The sequence below is a fragment of the Dicentrarchus labrax genome, unplaced genomic scaffold (genome assembly GCF_905237075.1).
Source record: "Dicentrarchus labrax unplaced genomic scaffold, dlabrax2021, whole genome shotgun sequence".
In the NCBI taxonomy this organism is placed as follows: Eukaryota; Metazoa; Chordata; class Actinopteri; family Moronidae; genus Dicentrarchus; species Dicentrarchus labrax.
The window spans coordinates 224,446-242,774 of NW_026136707.1; the positions used below are offsets into that span (position 1 = coordinate 224,446).

Here is an 18,329-nt window from a genome sequence, read left to right on the forward strand (position 1 = left end):
AGAGAGGGCTGAATGGGAGGTTCAAGGTCCACATTTATCAAGTTAGAGTAAAGTTAGACTGAAAGGGTTTGTTAAATACAGACCCAGATTGTTGAAGTAAAATAAAGGTTGTATTGAATGATTATTACTTAATATTAGTGTGTTTTTTGGTGGCATCCAAATCTAAATGCATTACACAACCCTCCTAAATCACCTCCACCTTTCATCTGTCAACAGGTGAGCTCTTGGTGGGCAAAGAAATTCATGGATTCACAAAAGAAAAACTAAAATGAACAATTAATATACAATTCCTGACTGACTGATGATGAACATTTATAGTTTTGTTTTCACAGCGTTTCCATAATGTTAAATTTCCTCCCAGCAAAGTGAGGTGTTTGTCAGGATACGACACTCAAGTCTGTTTCAGGTCGGCACGAACATCGCACGTCTTCACTGATTGATTCAACTAAATCAAGAGGCAAAGTTTCTGCTGATTGACATCACGTTCATTGTGTTTTTCCTCCTCAAAACGTGACTTCACAGCAGTTGGTAAAGTAGTGACAGCTGGAGGAGCCCAACATACAGACACTGCTTACACTACATCTATGGAGGGCCACAACTGCCAAAAATCAAAGATTAATAAATGACTTAATATGAAACGTATTTATCTATTTATTTATTTAAGGGACAATGCACATTGATTACATTGCAATTTACTTCAGTATAAACGTGCCACAGTAAGCTAATGAGCTAATATTTATGTGTACTTAAATGCACCAAAATCAATATTAAAATAAATGTAGACATTAATTCAATTTAGAAAATATTACATAAATTAATAATTCTGTTTTAATTAGCTTGTGTATTTATTTACCTTTGTATTAAATTACCCTATTTATTTACTTTAACATTTAATTTATAAACAGAAAATGCAAAGGGAAAATAATACAGACATAAATACAAAAATATATTTAGAAATTAATAAACTAATTAATTAAATGGAAAATTAAATGGGAAAGTAAATAAACATGGGAATTAATACAAATGCCTACATTTTTAAAAAATACATAATTTTGGTGCATTTAATGGAATATTAATGTATTTATTGAGTCATTTATCTAGTTTTTATTTTGGCAGTGGCGGTCCTCCATACTACACAACCCCCCCACTTCATGATATTTTGAGGAAGAAAACAAAGTTTTAAATGTAACCATAAAGACATTCTTTAAATGGTCAATAAAGATATATTAATGTAACACATTAGAGCAGAATATAATATATTCAAATATTAACTACTGTTTTATAAAGAGTCAGAGAGACTCAGACAGGAGTCCTCACGTATAATAATACTATATAATAACCTCAGCCGCGTTTCATAATGAGTTTGATCTCAGTGTCAGCTGTCATTACAGTCGAGTGGGTGTCACAATCCTCCGATGGCGAGGACTCATTTCAGAGTGAAGATGAGAGCAGCTTCTTCACGCTTTCATGTTAAACCTTCAGCATTAATTTAACTAAATCACGCCTCTATATGACAAATACACGTGGTCCGGTGGAGGGGGCCGGGGCGTTGTGGGCTGGTTTTGTAGTGTATGAAACTCCAGCTGTTTAAATCCACACTGCTGCTGCTCTCTCGACTCACGACGACCACAGCAGGTATTTTACAGCTGACAGCTGATAGGAAACACCGGCTGTGAGCACTAATGTACAATGGTGTATATTTTGACCCTTTAACAGCAGACAAACATGTCAAATATTTACTTTCTATTTTTGACCAATGTTTAGAAATGTAATTAAAGTCCACATGAAAGATAAATCAGGGAGTTGTTTGCTTCCACATATTTATGTAATTCCTGTACAGGCAGTTAGGGTCTAATCTTCACTCTGTGTGGCTAAAAGTGGAAGATTGATTGACGGGTGAATGTCGGGATATTATTGGTTCTAAGCACGCGTCACATTTAGTTTTACAGGAAGACACAATGATCGGATTCAGATATAAAAATACGAAGAAACTGTGAGATGATGAACGACGAGGGAAGAGAGATGGAATGATGCATGATAACTGTGAGAACTTTACCGGACTTTAACAGTATCATTAGTATTGTAAACAGCTTCTTAACGTTTAGTGTAAATGTTTGTAACCTGTTCACCTGCAATGCAAAACTCCCTTAGGGAAAGGGAAAAGTTATTTAACTACAATATAAACACAATTTAAAACTTACCTGTGTTTCCTTTCTATCTTCTGTACATCCTTGGTTTGTGTTAACTTTAAATTCACAGCTAATCCCATTTGCTATAACAACAAGACCTAAAATGACACAAAAATACTAAAAAATGCACCAACCATGGAAGGTTCGATTCCACATCCTCTTGGTGACGACTTCGCCTGGAGGCCGACCATCGGACATAGACATGGTCTCGTTCAGGGCCTGAGTGTAGAGCATCAAACCGTCGTAAAAACCTCCCGATATAATGTTCATCTGGAAAAACACAACAGAAACCTGTTTATTGTTGTTTCTTCTTATAATTCTCTCTCTCTCTCTCTCTCTCTTTATGAATCACTTCAGCCTGTTTATGTTCCCATAATTAGGCACAAGGATGTTCACCCATATTGAAAAACAGCATTTGAGTAAACTAACACATATTTACATATAAAGTTCATCACTTTAACCATTTCCTGCTGTGAATACCGGCGCACTGAGACGAGAACGGGTCTGTTTGTGCTACTGACAGTCAAACAAACAATCATTTACCTGCTATTGATGTCACTGACTTACACTGGAAAGACCAACTACGTGTAGTCGCCATCGCTCGGAGTAAAATCAATGTATGATTACCCTCATCCTCTCTGATATTGGCTGCTTGTAATGATGGTGTTTGAGCAGATCACGCTGCTGTACAACCCAAAACACACACGTATAAGATGAGGCCGACAAGTCATATTTAACACAACCACATGGCCAAAAGTATGTGGACAGCCCAACATTGCCTCCATATGAACGCAGCATTAGTGAGGTTGAACACTACAGAGTACATCCAGAGTAAACTGATGAGTTTTAAACAGATTATTTCCTGTCAGAGATAAGATCCTGATCATTTTAGGAAGCTTTTTATATAATTCTCTGTCTGGATCATGTGTTGTTTTATTAACAATCATACAGACTTAATAGGCTTCTTTATTTAAACAGATTCAGTGTTTTCTTCTCATTGTTCTATCAGCTCTTTGGTTTTTTAATGCAGGACGAGGCTGTTGATCAGAGACTGAAGGCTCTGTCAATAAATACCGTGTTCAGGTCAAGTTTAGATCTTAAATAATAATCTAAACTTTAAAAATAATTGTATTGATTTGTATTCACAGAAATGAACAAAATGCGATATGGAGATATAGGCCTACCGTGTAGTATATTTTTGAAGTTTTCTTACACCCCTTACCATCAAGAAGCCATTGCGACCCCCCTGTGAAGCTTTACTTTACCCTACTGGGGGGCCCAACCCCCGGGAAAAAATCCCTATTTTTCTGTTAACATTTAATGAATGTTAATGGTTAAATCAGTGAATGACTGAACCAATTATTCTACCACCGTCAGCTGGTATTCAATCAAACCACCTGAGCTCCGTGAAGGTTTGAGCCGACCCTGTGACCTGCGCCATGTGATGGGCCTTCAATTAAAATAACTGGCTGATGACAGCAGCTACACACAGTGTTTAAATCTATAGTTGTTGGCCTGGAGCTGTGAGGAAACAGCGTGAAACCCTGAATGACGGTTGAAAAATAAAAGCTAGAAAGGACAGAAGTGGTGGTTATGTCGTCCCCGTCTGATTACAGTTGATGAGGAAGCGGGCTGAGATCGGCTGGAGACAGAAAAACACTTGAAGGCAAGAAGACGACCAGATAACTGCTGTACGATTTGACGCTCTGCAACTAAAACTGAACAGGTCAAAGGTCATCTGTAGTTTAAAAAAGTAGAAAACAGATGGTTGTGTTGTGTTTGCTGCCATCTGTTTATTTCCTCATGGTCCTTGTTTCCTTTGATGTATCCTGTTTCTCCACAGGGATCACTGAAGTTCATCTTATTATATATCTGTGTGTGTGTGTGTGTGTGTGTGTGTGTGTGTCGTGCACTGCGTCTGTTAACTACATTAGTGTCCCTCAGCTGTCTGTCTGCTGCTGATTAGCTGCCAGACAACCGGCCTGCTTAACTCACACACATATGGTGCCTGATAAGGGACAAACTAGAGTCCCATAATACATCAGAGCAGATTACAGCATTAAGGAAAGAGCTGTGGAACACGTAATTAGCAGCTGGTAGCTGATTACAATGGAAAGGTCCAAGCAGAGGGACACGACGGCTCCGACCAGGACTCTGACTCTGGGGATGAAGACTCAGGGGGTTCAGGGAGCGACAGGAGAGGAAGAGGAGGAAGAGGAGCCAGTTTGTAGCCAGTTAAATAAACTGTTTTAATATTTGCGTATTAGATTACATCCATCACTTTATTTCTAATGTCCATCTTACCGTCACAGTGTAGCGGTGTGTGCGAGCTGCACACATTCTCACCATCTGTTTTTATAAGTACCATGGATATCGTTTATACATCTGGCCACAGGTTTCTGTGTGTTGTTTCAAGCTTTAACTTCCAAACTGTCAGTAACGTGTGAGACATTTCACACAAACACACACCTCAGACGGGCTGAATCTGTAGCAGCCATGAACTCAAGGACCTGCTGTTCTTCACAAAATACCACAACTGATTAGATTTTTTTAAATATCTGCCAGTTGTCGTGACGCTTTTTATATCCTGATATGTTTGGTTAACTCCCTCCCCCCTCCTTACCTAATATATATAAAGCTGCTCCTCGCTTTGATAACACGGAGGAGTGAATTCACACATTACTGGACACACGTCACATCCCATGATCCCTGAGGACGAGCTGTTGGTGTCACGCAAACTGTTCAATTATACATTTTATATTTTCCGCATTTACCGATCTTACTGCTCACAAACTACCAGTGCGGTTGTTGCCGATGAATCAGTCATTTCATTTTAGTATTCCTGCTTTTAAGAACAGTGGTCTGAAAGGTCAAATACATTCAATGGACACGTCTAGACTTTTGTTCTTGTCAATAAATGGCAGGTAAAGCCTGATATATCTTCTCACTCTTTGCCATAGAGCTGCATTGTTAAACTACTGAGGACATGAGACACTTGATGAGAGTGACAGCCATAGTAGGGTTGGGTGATTGGACGAATATACCAGCTATTGACAACAGGCTGACCGGTTGTTTTTTTTGGTCGACTTTTGTCATTTTATTTGATTAATTTATTGTTCTGCCTCTGAAGAACGAGGGCCGCTCAGTGACAGACGTTCAGCGGCGCAGTGTGTGAACTGCGACACAAACACGCATAATTAATTAATTAATAATAATTGGGATTAAAAAGTTGATTTATCTACACTCTTGCTTCTCAACCTGTGCTGCGAGCCACAGAGGTTACTTTACTATGAACTACGTTATCATAGCCCTGATCAACCAAACTCCATTCAGAAAACACAATTTATTTCAGCATCATTTTGATTTTATTGATATTAAATCACCACAAAATCTGTTTATTTTAAGATCATACCACCGTTTTAAACCAGATTAAAGGGTAAATATTCCCCAACCCTAATTCCTAGTCTGACCCTGTTGAAGGCCACAAGCCAATTATAAACGTGGCTTTGATATATACAGTGTGCAGGGTAACTCAAACCTGACACAAAACAAGATGTCTGATCTCCTCTCCAGACTTGTGATGTGAAGGGCAGTTTATATTTTACACTGTGTAATCTTTATGTCGGCTGATAGCATCAGCAGCAGTTAGAAATGTGTCGTGTTGAGCTGATCTGGGGTTTAAAGCGTGAGAGCTTTGTTTTTCCTCTTTCTGTGTGTGTGTCATGTTCAACCTTTGTGCAGGATGAGGTGGCGGGATAAAATCAGCAGACTAAATTAGCTCCTCAAAACTGAATTGGCTCAGTCATGCAGCTGCACCGACAGCTCTGACAACGCTAATTACACATTTGCATAATAATGTATTTTGTCATCTGTACATTGTTGATATTTTCCAGTGCTGAATCTGTCAGGTTCATTATGTTTAATAACCTAATTTCCTCTGTTTTTATAAGATAATATCTGTCTTTGTCCACCAGCAGTGAGGCCTGAGGGCGGGGATGTTTGTCGGTCCAGTACTTCCTGTTGATATTGGTTGTTTCCAGAGGATGAACCTTTTTGTATTAAACTCTGGTCATACTAATCACCTGCATTACTAACAAACAAGCAAGTCATCTTTGCTTCATTTTTCTCGTTGTTGTTTCTCATCTGGTTTTCTTGTATTTCCAGATTAGTAAAGCAAAAGAAGTAGACATAGTGGATATTCCATATTCCAACAAATCATTTTAAGTGTCACTTTAATATTATTTTTCTGAGTCAGAAATGCAACCATTTTCAAAAACAGGTCCGGTTTTTATGATTTTTGTGGAAGGTACACAGAACCCAATTCAAACCCTAACCCTAAAACCAAGTCTTAATCTTCAAACAGCCTTTTAAAACTGTGGGTTTTTTTAATTCTATATTATGAATGTAGTTTAATGACAAACAAACTCACGACAGGGACATTAAGTAAAAACAAGAGAAAGAGTGAAAGAGAAGGTCAAACCTGCCTCACACCTACTAACTGCCTGTGCACGGCCCAAGAGGAGAGGTAGAGACCTTGGCACTGTTTGCAGAAGACTGTGATTAATCTGAGTAGCATACATCCATCTATATATATATATATATATATATATATATATATAACAACATTTCTTTCCTTTTCCCTGATGGTTTAAATACATTTTAAAAATAAAGTCAATAAGAGGGTCTAAAAAAAAGAGAATGGAGCCTTTATGATTTGTTTTGTTCCATGATGCATTAACATAATAATTCTGTAATGATACATTTCACTACTGTCCCAGACATTGTGTCTGTGTCCCCGGTGCTATTTTTAATGCCCTCCGGTACAATAAAGACATTGTTTTTATCATTTTGAGCGCTGTATAGAGGGATGCCAGTTTTGGGACCAATCAAATAAAGGAAAACAAGTTCACAAACATGCACACTTCTCACCAGTGAGTCCTCTATGGTGTAGTTGAACATTTTCAAGGCGTCTGTCTTCAGATTGTTCACAAACTCTCTGTACTCGGGGTTCTGAGGCTCTCGGTACGTCAGGATCTTCACGCTCTGAAAACAGGAAGAGAAGGATTTTAAAATAACATCAAGTAAATGCTGTTCTATATGTTCCAACTGTAACTCGGCATGTTGTGGGAAATTAAATGACTACAAAAAAGTGTTTCCTCGTGTTCTCTGACTGCATTTGGAAGGGAAACAGGAAGAGGAGTTGTTGCTCTGTTCCGTACAAACAAGTTCAGGCAGATTCTGTGTTTACACTCAATAACTTCATGAGACATTATTGACCAGTGAAAAGTGCCAAAGTACTCGAGGGAGCATGAACAGGGAGTCATCTGACCCGCCTGTAGAGGTCAAAGTCAAACCTGGTTTTCCCAGGACTTGGTGGAGAGATACGTCAGAATACATACTGAACATCAGCCAATCTAAATTTTTTTATTCTTTTATTAGCTTGGCAAGTTTCACGACTGGCACGACATACAGAAGTGAAGGTGGAGGTGTTGAAGATGGAAAGTGAAGCTGTTGAAAAGGAAAAGAAGGTTTAGAAGTTGGGGAACTTGATATTTCCCAATATCATAATCACAGTTTGCCTCAAGGAGCTTTACAATCTTTACAGCACACAACCCCCTCCATCCTCACACCCTCCACTTAGATCAGGAAAAACTCCCCAAAAACTGGAAGAAACTTCAGGAAGAGCAACAGAGGAGGGATCCCTCTTCTAAGACGGACAGACAGGAAATAGATGTTGTGTGTCAAATTTACAGTTTGGAGAAAGGATGACAAAGTTATAAATAGATTTATGAATATATGAAGAATGGATCCAGGAGAACATTGAACAATTTGAGGTGTCACAATCATTATTTTCGTTTTCAGTAAAAAAGACACACAGGAAGCTAAATGTCATCAGACTTCAAACAACAGTCAGAACAGTCCAAAAACCCAGCGGGGTTCAGTTTCCAATGTTCCAATGTGTTTAATAGATTTTTTTTCAACTCATTACTCGATGATTGATTAGTTTTAATTCTTTAATCTGCACCGAGACCAACACTTGTATAATTTGGTTCAGTGTCAGTGAACTGTCTCGTTGGAGTATATTCATTTTAAAACCGTTAATGATAAACATTTCTGTCTTTGAGGTCAACTGTGATTTTAAACGAGCAAATTTCTCCCCAGATTGAAAGCGTGTTTCTCTGGAATGAATCAATCGAGCCGTCTCTCTTCGGGTTCTGTGTGTCTTTATCAAACTGAGTGAATTCCTTTCCTGTGAGAAACAGGCTGAATGTTGCTCCACTCTGTCAACCTGTTGTCTCTCTAAACACACAGATGTTATTTGAGTGCAGCTCCTCTGTTGTCTTTTGTCCTGATGACCAGTCATCCACATCACAGCCCGGCTCATCCTTCATCTTATTTAATCTTTATTTACCAAGACGGGCAGAGCTTCACCTCCACCCGTTAACAGCTCGGCAGATAAGACACCAGCTAACTTTGTTAGCAGCAATGCTACTTTTCAGTGAAATGAGTCCGTACTCACCAGTAGGGAGTACAAGCACTTCTGATTGCATACCACCACCTCTTGGTAATCCTACATACGCACCCTAAACACTCAGAGGCTGTTCAGATGTCTGAAAACAAGTTGATTGGGAGTCACCTTTAGTTTTTCCAGCTCAGCCACCGACACTAACGATACAGTTAATGTCACACAAATAAGATGTCAGATATGAAGTGAACTGAACAGAGAGCTCTTAACTAACTGCTGTTCCACTAGCATCTGGAACTCAACCCACCTTATCATTTTAACAAAGATAAAACCATTAGAAATCTACAGTGTTAACCGGTATGTTCTCAAAGCCTCAGGAACCAGTTGTTGACTCACACACAGTGTGAACTGTTGTTCATCAATAGTACATAGACATTTATCAGAGACTACCGACAGAGCCATGAGAGAAACCTCCAGCTGGGTTAAAGAAGCTTGCAGAACAGAGGCGCGTATACTCTCACCATCTCTGTAAGTTTCCCACATAGGCCGCCAAAGTACATTTAGCAACCAATCTTACCATTCCTAAAAGAACATTAGCCACAGAAGAGATGCTACTAGAAATAGGGTAATGTAGTTCAACCCTCCTCCATTCTGTGGGAAACAAATCTTTGAAGTGTCATACATTTAAACGTTGAGTCGTGACTCCAGTTTTTCTCCTAATGTGGGTCTGGTTTTCTGGTCTGGACCACTGCACCTCCCGGTCTGGATTCTTCACTCCTGGCTGGAGATTTAGTTTAATGTTGCCTGAAGAAACGTTCTGAATCTGAATGTGTGTGAAGTGTTTACTGTTTCCTCTGCTGTCAGTCACTTTATGAGGAGCTGCATAATTCACAGCCAAAAGAGAAAGAAAGAAACACTAACAGAAGAGCCGCAGACAGTAATTTCTCTGGGGAACGTGTGTGTGTGTGTGTGTGTGTGTGTGTGTGTGTGTGTGTGTGTGTGTGTGTGTGTGTGGAGTCAGTGGAGAATAAAGCCAATTTCGAGTGAAAAAGAGATGAAGATGAAGACGAGAGAGGAAACACTTCAGAGTAACCTGGGAAATCAGGTTTTGCGACCGACTGACGTCAAACAGTCTCATGTTCCTCCTGAGTTTAACCCCTCGCCCACCAGACTAAAGCTCCGTTTAGGGACACACCGCGTCGCTGATATCTCCTGAACCTGACCTCTGACCAGTGCCTACCCTGACCCCAATGTAAATTAGAATTTCTTACCCCAAAATATTCCATAATAAACTTTTTTGCATTATTACTGTACTCAACAATAAGCTAGATTTTCAAAGAAAATGGAAAATAACTGTCCAACTCTTTATCAACAAAAGGGACAGAAAAGTGGTACAGTAGAAGAGCGGCTATCCGGCTGTGCTAGCAGTCAGCTGCAGCGACCTGAACAACCGGCCCACAGAGAAGCAGGAGAGGTTGTCGGCACACATACAGAGTCGGAGAACAGTCTCAGAAGGACTGCTGTCAGAATCAGACTGACCAAACTGAACTAACACCACACTATTTGCGAGTAGATCTACAGATTGGTGAGTCTACAGTTACCTTACTTTGGCTTTGGGTTCATATTGAACTGAGTGTGTGTTTTAATGGTTGCTGACTGACTCATTACGGATAAAGGCTGCATCCTGATGCTGGGCAGAGGCTGCTGTGCTTTCAGTTTTCACTTGTTTATTCCACTCTTGTGTGTGATTCCTGTATCATCAATGAACGTTGATGTTAGATATCAGTGTGCGTGCAATGCTTCCTAGATTACAGTCCATCTAAGACATGTAATATCTGCCCTTTCTGATAAAAGAAGCGCTTTATAATCGGACCTATCGCACAGTGCCTACCTTGTCATTGACCTCACTGCCTCCTGTGGAAAAGAAAGGATGCCCCTTAATATTCCTGGGGGAAAATACGTTGGGTAACGACTGATACATGTCTGTCACTTTGACTTTAAGGGGCAGAAAGTTTTTCATTCTGGCAGAAGAATGCGCTCAGTGTGATTATGAATACGATGGAGAACAATAATGCCCCCGTGGTTTTGATCAGATTCAAACAGTGCTGTCTGAGACATTGTGCGTGTGATGGATGGGTGACTCATTGTGTTTCTGATTTCACTATGGAGGGAAAAATGCTGCTGTTACACAATCAGTGACGATCCACAATGACGAGTGAAAATCAGTATTTTTAAGACATGGAACATTTAAGGGCATGTCTGAGCTAAAGTCCAGGCAAACGCAGCATCGCATGCACACACACAGTGTCAAAAGCTTCATCGGGACAGCATTTCTGTCTAAGTTTGAACTTGTGAATCTATTAAACAGCTGAGGACGCTACCTAATTTTAACTTTGCTTGTTCTATGCCTCGTCAGTAGCTGTATGAAGGCATTGTTTTATGAACAGGATAATTATCACAGCAGGAAAAACCTGAGCTTTAATCTGATGTACGGAGGCTTCTGGGTCAGAAAGGATCACTGCTGTTGGTCTGTAAGGTCCATTCAGTGTGTGACATGGGCTAAACCTGACTTGACTTGAAATCTGAACCCGGGTACCTGGAAGGCCTCTTTGGCGATGGCGTCATCCTCGTCACCACGAGCCCACGGCTGTCCGTGTTTGGAGTTCAGACTGTCCCCAAACACATCGATGTAGAAGAAGACATACTGCTCGTGAGGAAGATCTGCCAGCTGAAACTGAATCATCAGCTTCCTGAAGATGTCCGGTGAGCAGCAGACAAACATCACTGTAAAGACAGAGAGACAGGAAACGGTTTCAGTCGAGGTTCAGGAAGCCACTGGGGCAGACTGCTGGTTAGATATAGTACATTTTTGAACTGGAATTAATAAAATGACAAATGCACTCAGAAAGCTCCTTTCTTAAACAAATAACTTTGTAACTTTATAGTAAATAATTCTAGAAACCAACACAGACACGAAAGTAAAGAGTAAAAAACAAAAATAGCTAAACATCAGTTCCGTAAAAAACTTTTTTTAGGAATATAAAAAGGTTTCTGTCCACTTTGAATGAAGTTACGATGATCTGTCAGGTAAAATTAGTGTTTCTGTCTCTGGAGTCTGGTTGAGAGTGATAGTGATATTACAGTTATTATTATTATTAAAGGTCTATCTGGGTACCAAAAGTAACTGAATGGATATTGTGTAACAGGACATATCTGGTTGGAGACAAACCTCCAGGTTAGACTTACTCATTGGGGAGAGGTGAACAGAACAAACATCCATCAGTTTACAGACAAACTTCCTGCTTTAACTTTTACTTTAAATGACAGTTTGGATGTTGTTCGGCTTTATGTTAATGTTGTATTCCTGCTGCATGATGGAGTATTAACCCATCTGGAAATCGAGGACCAATACAATTAAAAAGGGATGAAGTTAAAGTTGGATTTAATATCACTGTGAAGTAGAAAAGGGAGATAATCCACAAGCAGCCCACAACAAACCACCTCCACCATGTCTGAAGATTACAGTCTGTTCCTTTATTTCCCTCCACGTCTAAAAAAAATGTTAATCAAAAGCAGCGACTCCTTAAAATTTAACATCAACCGCCAACTAATGTGCACAAATACAAAAACAAGCTTTACATGTTTCCATATGCTGTAACTGCCAAAGCTTTTCAGTAATAAAAGAGTGTTTCTGCCCACAGGATGTTGAAGGATGAACATTTTATTTACAGAGGGTTTAAACAACACATCTACTCCAACATCCGAAATGCGTTTGTGGCACTCTTCATCCACTACTCATCTTCCTCCTGTTGTCCATCAGCTGGCTCAGGATTACTGAGCTCATTAGTGAAATCTTGCTTCTTCACGCATCAAACACATCCTCCTCATTGTCTATCTCTCATATCGAATTATACAGCTTCATGAGGAACTGCTGTTTCATACAGACTGTTTGTTGATGACCCGTCTGAAGAACTCGTTATATTAACAACCTGCATGAGAAATTATTTTATACCAAAAAACAGCTGACGCTATGAACCTTGTGGGAACATTTTGTTATCCTATGCATGTGATAAATTTTAAAATAATAGAAAAGAAGTTGATGAAAACATACATTTAAAATTCTATTTATGAAATCGTTTATGTTACGTTTATTGAACAATAAACTTAACCTTTTTTCTACAAAACAAATAAATATTACATAAAGACAACACATATTATATTTGACACAATCACTGTTAGGAAATCCAACATTAACTCTGAACACAGAGCTACGATAAAAAACTAGTAAACCTGCAGATTTAAGGCAGCTAACAAGAAGTGGTTGTATATTGTATAAATGTTAACCTTTCGAGGGCTTTTGATTTTAGCCCTGCGTGTATGTAAGTTATGTCTTTTTGTAAATGATCAATTTATATTTTTCATCATATATTTTTATATATATATATATTTTTAGCTATAAGGTTTTTATTATATATTTTTTTTCCCAATGAGATTTTGAATGATAATGTACATGAGATCTAGAAATTGTTTGATTTTTTTCATTTGTATGTATGTTTATTTTGTTTACCTCACAATTGTATTTACATATTGTACTTGAGTAAATTTACTAAACCCATTTGTGCCTGCAATTGAAATTAGATTTCCAATGAGAAGTGAGTTTTTCTAACCACACAGTATTGAGTCTTTGGGCAGATGGAACTTATGTTTTCTCATAAAATGGAAGAAAATGCCAGAATAAGCAACAAAATGTGAGAGATTTGTATTATTTCCAGCACACACATGTGATAGGTTGTTGAAATTGGCTGTATCTCACAAACTACAAGGAGCACAATCAAGTATTTGATATCTATGCACTCATAAGAAGTTCAATATTAAATATGCAGTAAGAAAAACTGACTTTGAATGTTGATAAAAGTGGGATTTTTCATGGGATCCAAAAATGTAAAGAGATTTTAGAGCCAGACGGAATGAGAACCAACGTTAAGGCATTTTTCCTAATCATACTGAATATAGTCTCTGGATGCAAATGGGTTAATAACTCACTGGTTTAGAGTTGTGTACAACCAAATATATACAAAAAGGTGCTTAAAAAAATAAATTCAATTTCTAAGAAGATGTTTCCTGATTTGAATCTTTTTAAAGCAGACCGACACTCTTACTGCCAGGCCGAGCGCCATTAGAGAGACAAAGACATCAATCAAGATGCTGCCAACTCTGGACTCAAACCCCGACCCAGAACAGCGGGAAGAGCGTTATCGAAATGTCAGTTTTTACCATCAGACTTCAATATAAAGATCCAATTAGGAGCGAGCGTTGTTTCCTCTGCTGCGAGCTGAGTCCTCAGTGTGTTTGTGATTAGATGTTGTCGATTGGAAGCATGGCGAGGAGAGAAAACAGCAATCAATAACACGGCGGAGCAGCCGAGGCCGCCCAGAGTGACTCAGACGGCTGGAGGCAAGACGAGCCGCCTCCACCGCCGCTGATCACTGACTCGTCTGTCAGAGGGGACATCAATGGGATTTATTATTGACGAGTGTGTGTGTGTGTGTGTGTGTGTGTGTGTGTGTGTGTGTGTGTGTGTGTGTGTGTGTGTGAGAGAGAGAGAGAGCATCAGCTGTTCTGTGGTTACACTGAGAAACATCCATTAAACCTCTGAGCAAAGGAGTCTTCAGATGCTTTGTATCAAGACTCAGACAGAATTAATCCGATATCGATAGAAATGATTGGTTAAAAGACACCGCGAGGCTTTCAGGTTACACCCCAGTTACTCCTTTTTCTCTCCATATTTTAACATTTTTCTCGGATTAAAAACAACTTCTGTGCTCTGATTGGAATATTTTACCGTCAATTTTTAATGAATTATACAAAAAAATGAAAAAATATTTTCACATTTCTTCTTCCTCCCTCAATGTCTCTGCAAATAAACGCCTAAAAGCATCACACGCATCGCAATGTTTTAGAAAAGCTGCCGTAAAACTCCCCCAGAAGAGAGCGAGTGGAATCCTGGAGGGAGCTGATTAGTAACTGTTTGTGTTTTAACAGACACCGCTCTCAGTTTCTCAGATGCTCAGAGTTTCTTGGGCCTCTTCCCCACATCTGAGTCTCAGGAAGTCTCCCGAGGCGTGATGACATTCCTCCGGCCTGCCGTTCCTGTCCCACCGCCTCTATTGTTTCAGGCTTTAATAACCTCTGAGCAGGAAGTGAGCGGTGAAACCACAGAAACCACACCGAGCTAAAAGCTTTCTTCCGATTGATACTGAGCTCAGAAATCCCTCCCTGCCGCCGCAGAGACGAGTTTACAGTCTGCTGAAAGTGGACCGCTGCTCTTTAAATGCTCCTCTGTCTGTGTGTGTGTGTGTGTGTGTGTGTGTGTGTGTGTGTGTGTGTGTGTGTGTGTGTGTGTGTGTGTGTGTGTTTTATTCCCCTTTACCTGCACTAAAAATACCAATCTAAAAATACTCACTCTGCACTTTCTGATCTCTCCATCAAACATTCTTAAACATCATTCATTTATCCACTTAGGGTTCACATTTATATTGCACACATCCACACAAACAGCTGACTTCTGTCCACCACAGTTAGTCAGATTAAAGGTTAAACATCAGAGAAAAGCCACTGCTGCTGCTCTCTGAGTGCTGACTCAGTGTTTGGGCTCTGAATAAATGAGAATAAATGAGAATAAATTAATGGTTCTCAGTACAAATGTAACCTCGCTTTCACCAACAAGCAATACAAACTGAACAATATCATTACGAGGCATCAGCAGATTATGATGAAGAGTGATCTCATAATTATGAGATAATAAGTCGTTAATTCACAAAAACAGAGCAGAATATTGTTTTAGTGAATGCAGCACGTCTCCATAGGACATAATGTCAAACCATTCCTCTAGTTACCGTCTTGGTGTCATCCGACAGGCCAATAGTTCATTTTTTTGTTCTAAACACCTCAGTAGCCATATACGTTAAAAAACACCACAGAGTGAGTTTTCAGCGGACTCTGGGACGACTTTGTTTGTGTAGAGAAAATAAATTCCAGTGATATAATAAACTGACTTTGAATAGATGACTACCGGTATGTTTGTATCTTATTTGGTGGTGGTGAGGAGGTAGGTACAGCTGATACACTGATCAATATTATTTATCATGTGACAGGATGAGTTATTAGACAGCTGCTGTATCAGGCTGACTCGGTGCCAAAGGTCAGAGTGCAGACACGACCCTGAAACCAGGAAGAGACAGAAACTCCTGCAGGAGGAGCCTCGAAACACCGCGGACCACGTCTGACCTCTGACCCCCTGCACACATCCTGACTTCCACAGATGTGTTGAGATGAAAGGAGAGCAGCTTCCACTCTTCCACATACAGTACGGCAGCTCAGAAGATGAAAGGATTCTGTTTTTCTCTGATCAGAGCGGCACAGGATGGAACCTGAACGCCACACTCTTTAAAATCATCCACAAAGTGCAGAAAAAGCTTAAAGACTTGAAGAATAACAGAACTTTGCATCCACAGTCTCATAGATCAGCGTGTCTCCGACTGCAGTTTCTCTCATTAATCCTGAGATCTTCACATCCAGCGTGTCATTTAAAAATCTTAAAAGAATGAAGCTGTAATGCAGCTGCCATCCTTCATACTTCAGGGGTGAAAGAGAAGAAAGACAAAGGTCATGCAGGAAATAGGACGTGAGGAAAAAGTAATTATCTTCTTAATCTCCTTTTTGTACCTTGTTCCTCTTCACTCCTTCATCTCAGTGACTCTGTCTGAGGTCTTAATGCTGTGCTTCAGCCTGGAAGGTGTCACGATGTTTGGTTTCCTCACAGCCAGAAATTCTGTACAAAGGATAATAACTTGATCTCCTTTTCGGTACATAAAGAAAACAGGACTGTAAAGAAACATAAATACATAAACTCAATCTGGGAGGCAACCAATCCATGGATGGTGGTCAAATAAAATAACTAAATCTATCTAAGAGTGCTTCCCTACCTGCTGGCTGCTGGGTTACACATCCTTGCAAAGAAGAAACTGTAAATTACAGATTTCTTTTTCAGTCAGAGGAGAGCTGAAGTGGAGAAACACAATGCTTTGTTTCCCCCGATCCGATCGCAATGATCAGTGCTGGGAGCAACCACACCAACAGATCACTTATAGAGATTACAATCATTACATTTATATCATACGTGCAACGACGGTGGCAGTCTATTGATTACTATTGATCTTTTTGGGCTACTGGCGAGTGAAACAAATGTACCTGATGCTAAATTTGTTCTCTGATCAGAATCATTTAAAATATGCTTTAACACATTTAAATGCTACTCCGAGTGAGCTGAGGTCCTTGCCTCTCGCCAAAGTAAAGGTCATGAGAAATATCACCGCCTCTGACCTTTTACACCCCTCTACTTGTGTGTCATGTGCTGGATATTAATGCCTTTAGTTGAAAGCTCTAATGAGATGCCCGTGATCTTTTCAGGGTTCACTGTACGCCCCTCCATTGCTCTAATGTTGGGTTCATTCAGTAGCTGTTTGCATTGATTTGAAGATTCCCAGTATCATTAAAGCCAAATGTCAGATGTTTCCTTCTGAAAACTATTGATTCAAATACTGCCAGCAGGTTCACACACACACACACACACACACACACACACACACACACACACACCCTCATGAAAACCCACAGTCAATTAAATGAAATGTATCTGTACTGGCCAACAGCAGTCGACTGGAGGCTGAACTGGGAAATAAGTGAATAAGTGATAAGAAGCACAAATGTGAAGAAGAGTGTAAAAGTGTGCTCACAGTGCGTACTCAGTCAGTGAAGGGACGTAGATTCGCTCTGTAGGTGTTACGACCTGAGGAAAAAACTTCAACTCGAGCAAAAAACGTGCAATTATAACTTATCAAGCTGTTTGACTCAATCATCAGCGTACAAGGACAAGAGAACAGAACAGAACAGGAATATCAGGAGCCTTGAGGTCCAGTAAGTTGGCGACCTCTTCCTCACCAAACCACTGAGAAAAACCTGCAGTTACTAATGTTTTGGCCACTTGAGGGCAGGACTAAGATATGAGGTGTTGTTGTGGTTGTCTAAAGCAAAAAGTACGGTGGCTGAGAGGTATCATGAACTGCTGACGCCTGACGGGTTAGAGGAAAGTTCGTATTGAGAGCATTACATCTTTTAACTTTCACAAACCAGGTTTAACAAGCAAATCTATTTGTTTCCTTTTCAGAAAGAATCTTTGACTGTAAGCAGTTGTTACAGGTGTAGAAATATCCTTCCTTGTCCACATGGTCGCTCAATCGGACTCATTCAAGTATAAGAATCTTCTGTTCCAGTGAAAGGCTTTACTTCACGTCTGCAGGAGGTTTTGGACCTGCATCCAGTCATTGTGTTTGCAGGAATTTCTATAGGACGGACTCAGTCCGTATAACGGGCTGTTTACAAAACAGGAAGTGGTGATGATGCTCCCCTGCTGGATTAAAGCCATTAGTGGTAGTTAGATACACATAAATGCGTATTTCACAGCCAGTGGTGCTCGCTTTGTTGCAGTCTACAGCTAGATGTCACTAAACATACACATTGGTCCTTTAATAAGGAGTGTTTGTCTTTATCATGTGGCTGATTGATAATCCCACACTGGCTCCTGCTTCACATCAGGGTCCTTCTCCGGCTCTTTA

The 18,329-nt window shown here is 39.8% G+C and overlaps 1 protein-coding gene across 1 annotated transcript in view; it reads right to left on the bottom strand.

Moving 5' to 3' along the window:
* LOC127366460 (atrial natriuretic peptide receptor 1-like) overlaps window positions 1-18,329 on the bottom strand; it is an 81,320-nt gene that overhangs the window by 37,836 nt on the left and 25,155 nt on the right. Inside the window, exons 3-5 of the mRNA XM_051405398.1 lie at window positions 11,252-11,439; window positions 7,119-7,232; window positions 2,324-2,459 (exon numbers count right to left, since the gene is read on the bottom strand). Coding sequence (XP_051261358.1) covers window positions 2,324-2,459; window positions 7,119-7,232; window positions 11,252-11,439 — 438 coding nt within the window. The remainder of the gene's footprint in view (window positions 1-2,323; window positions 2,460-7,118; window positions 7,233-11,251; window positions 11,440-18,329) is intronic.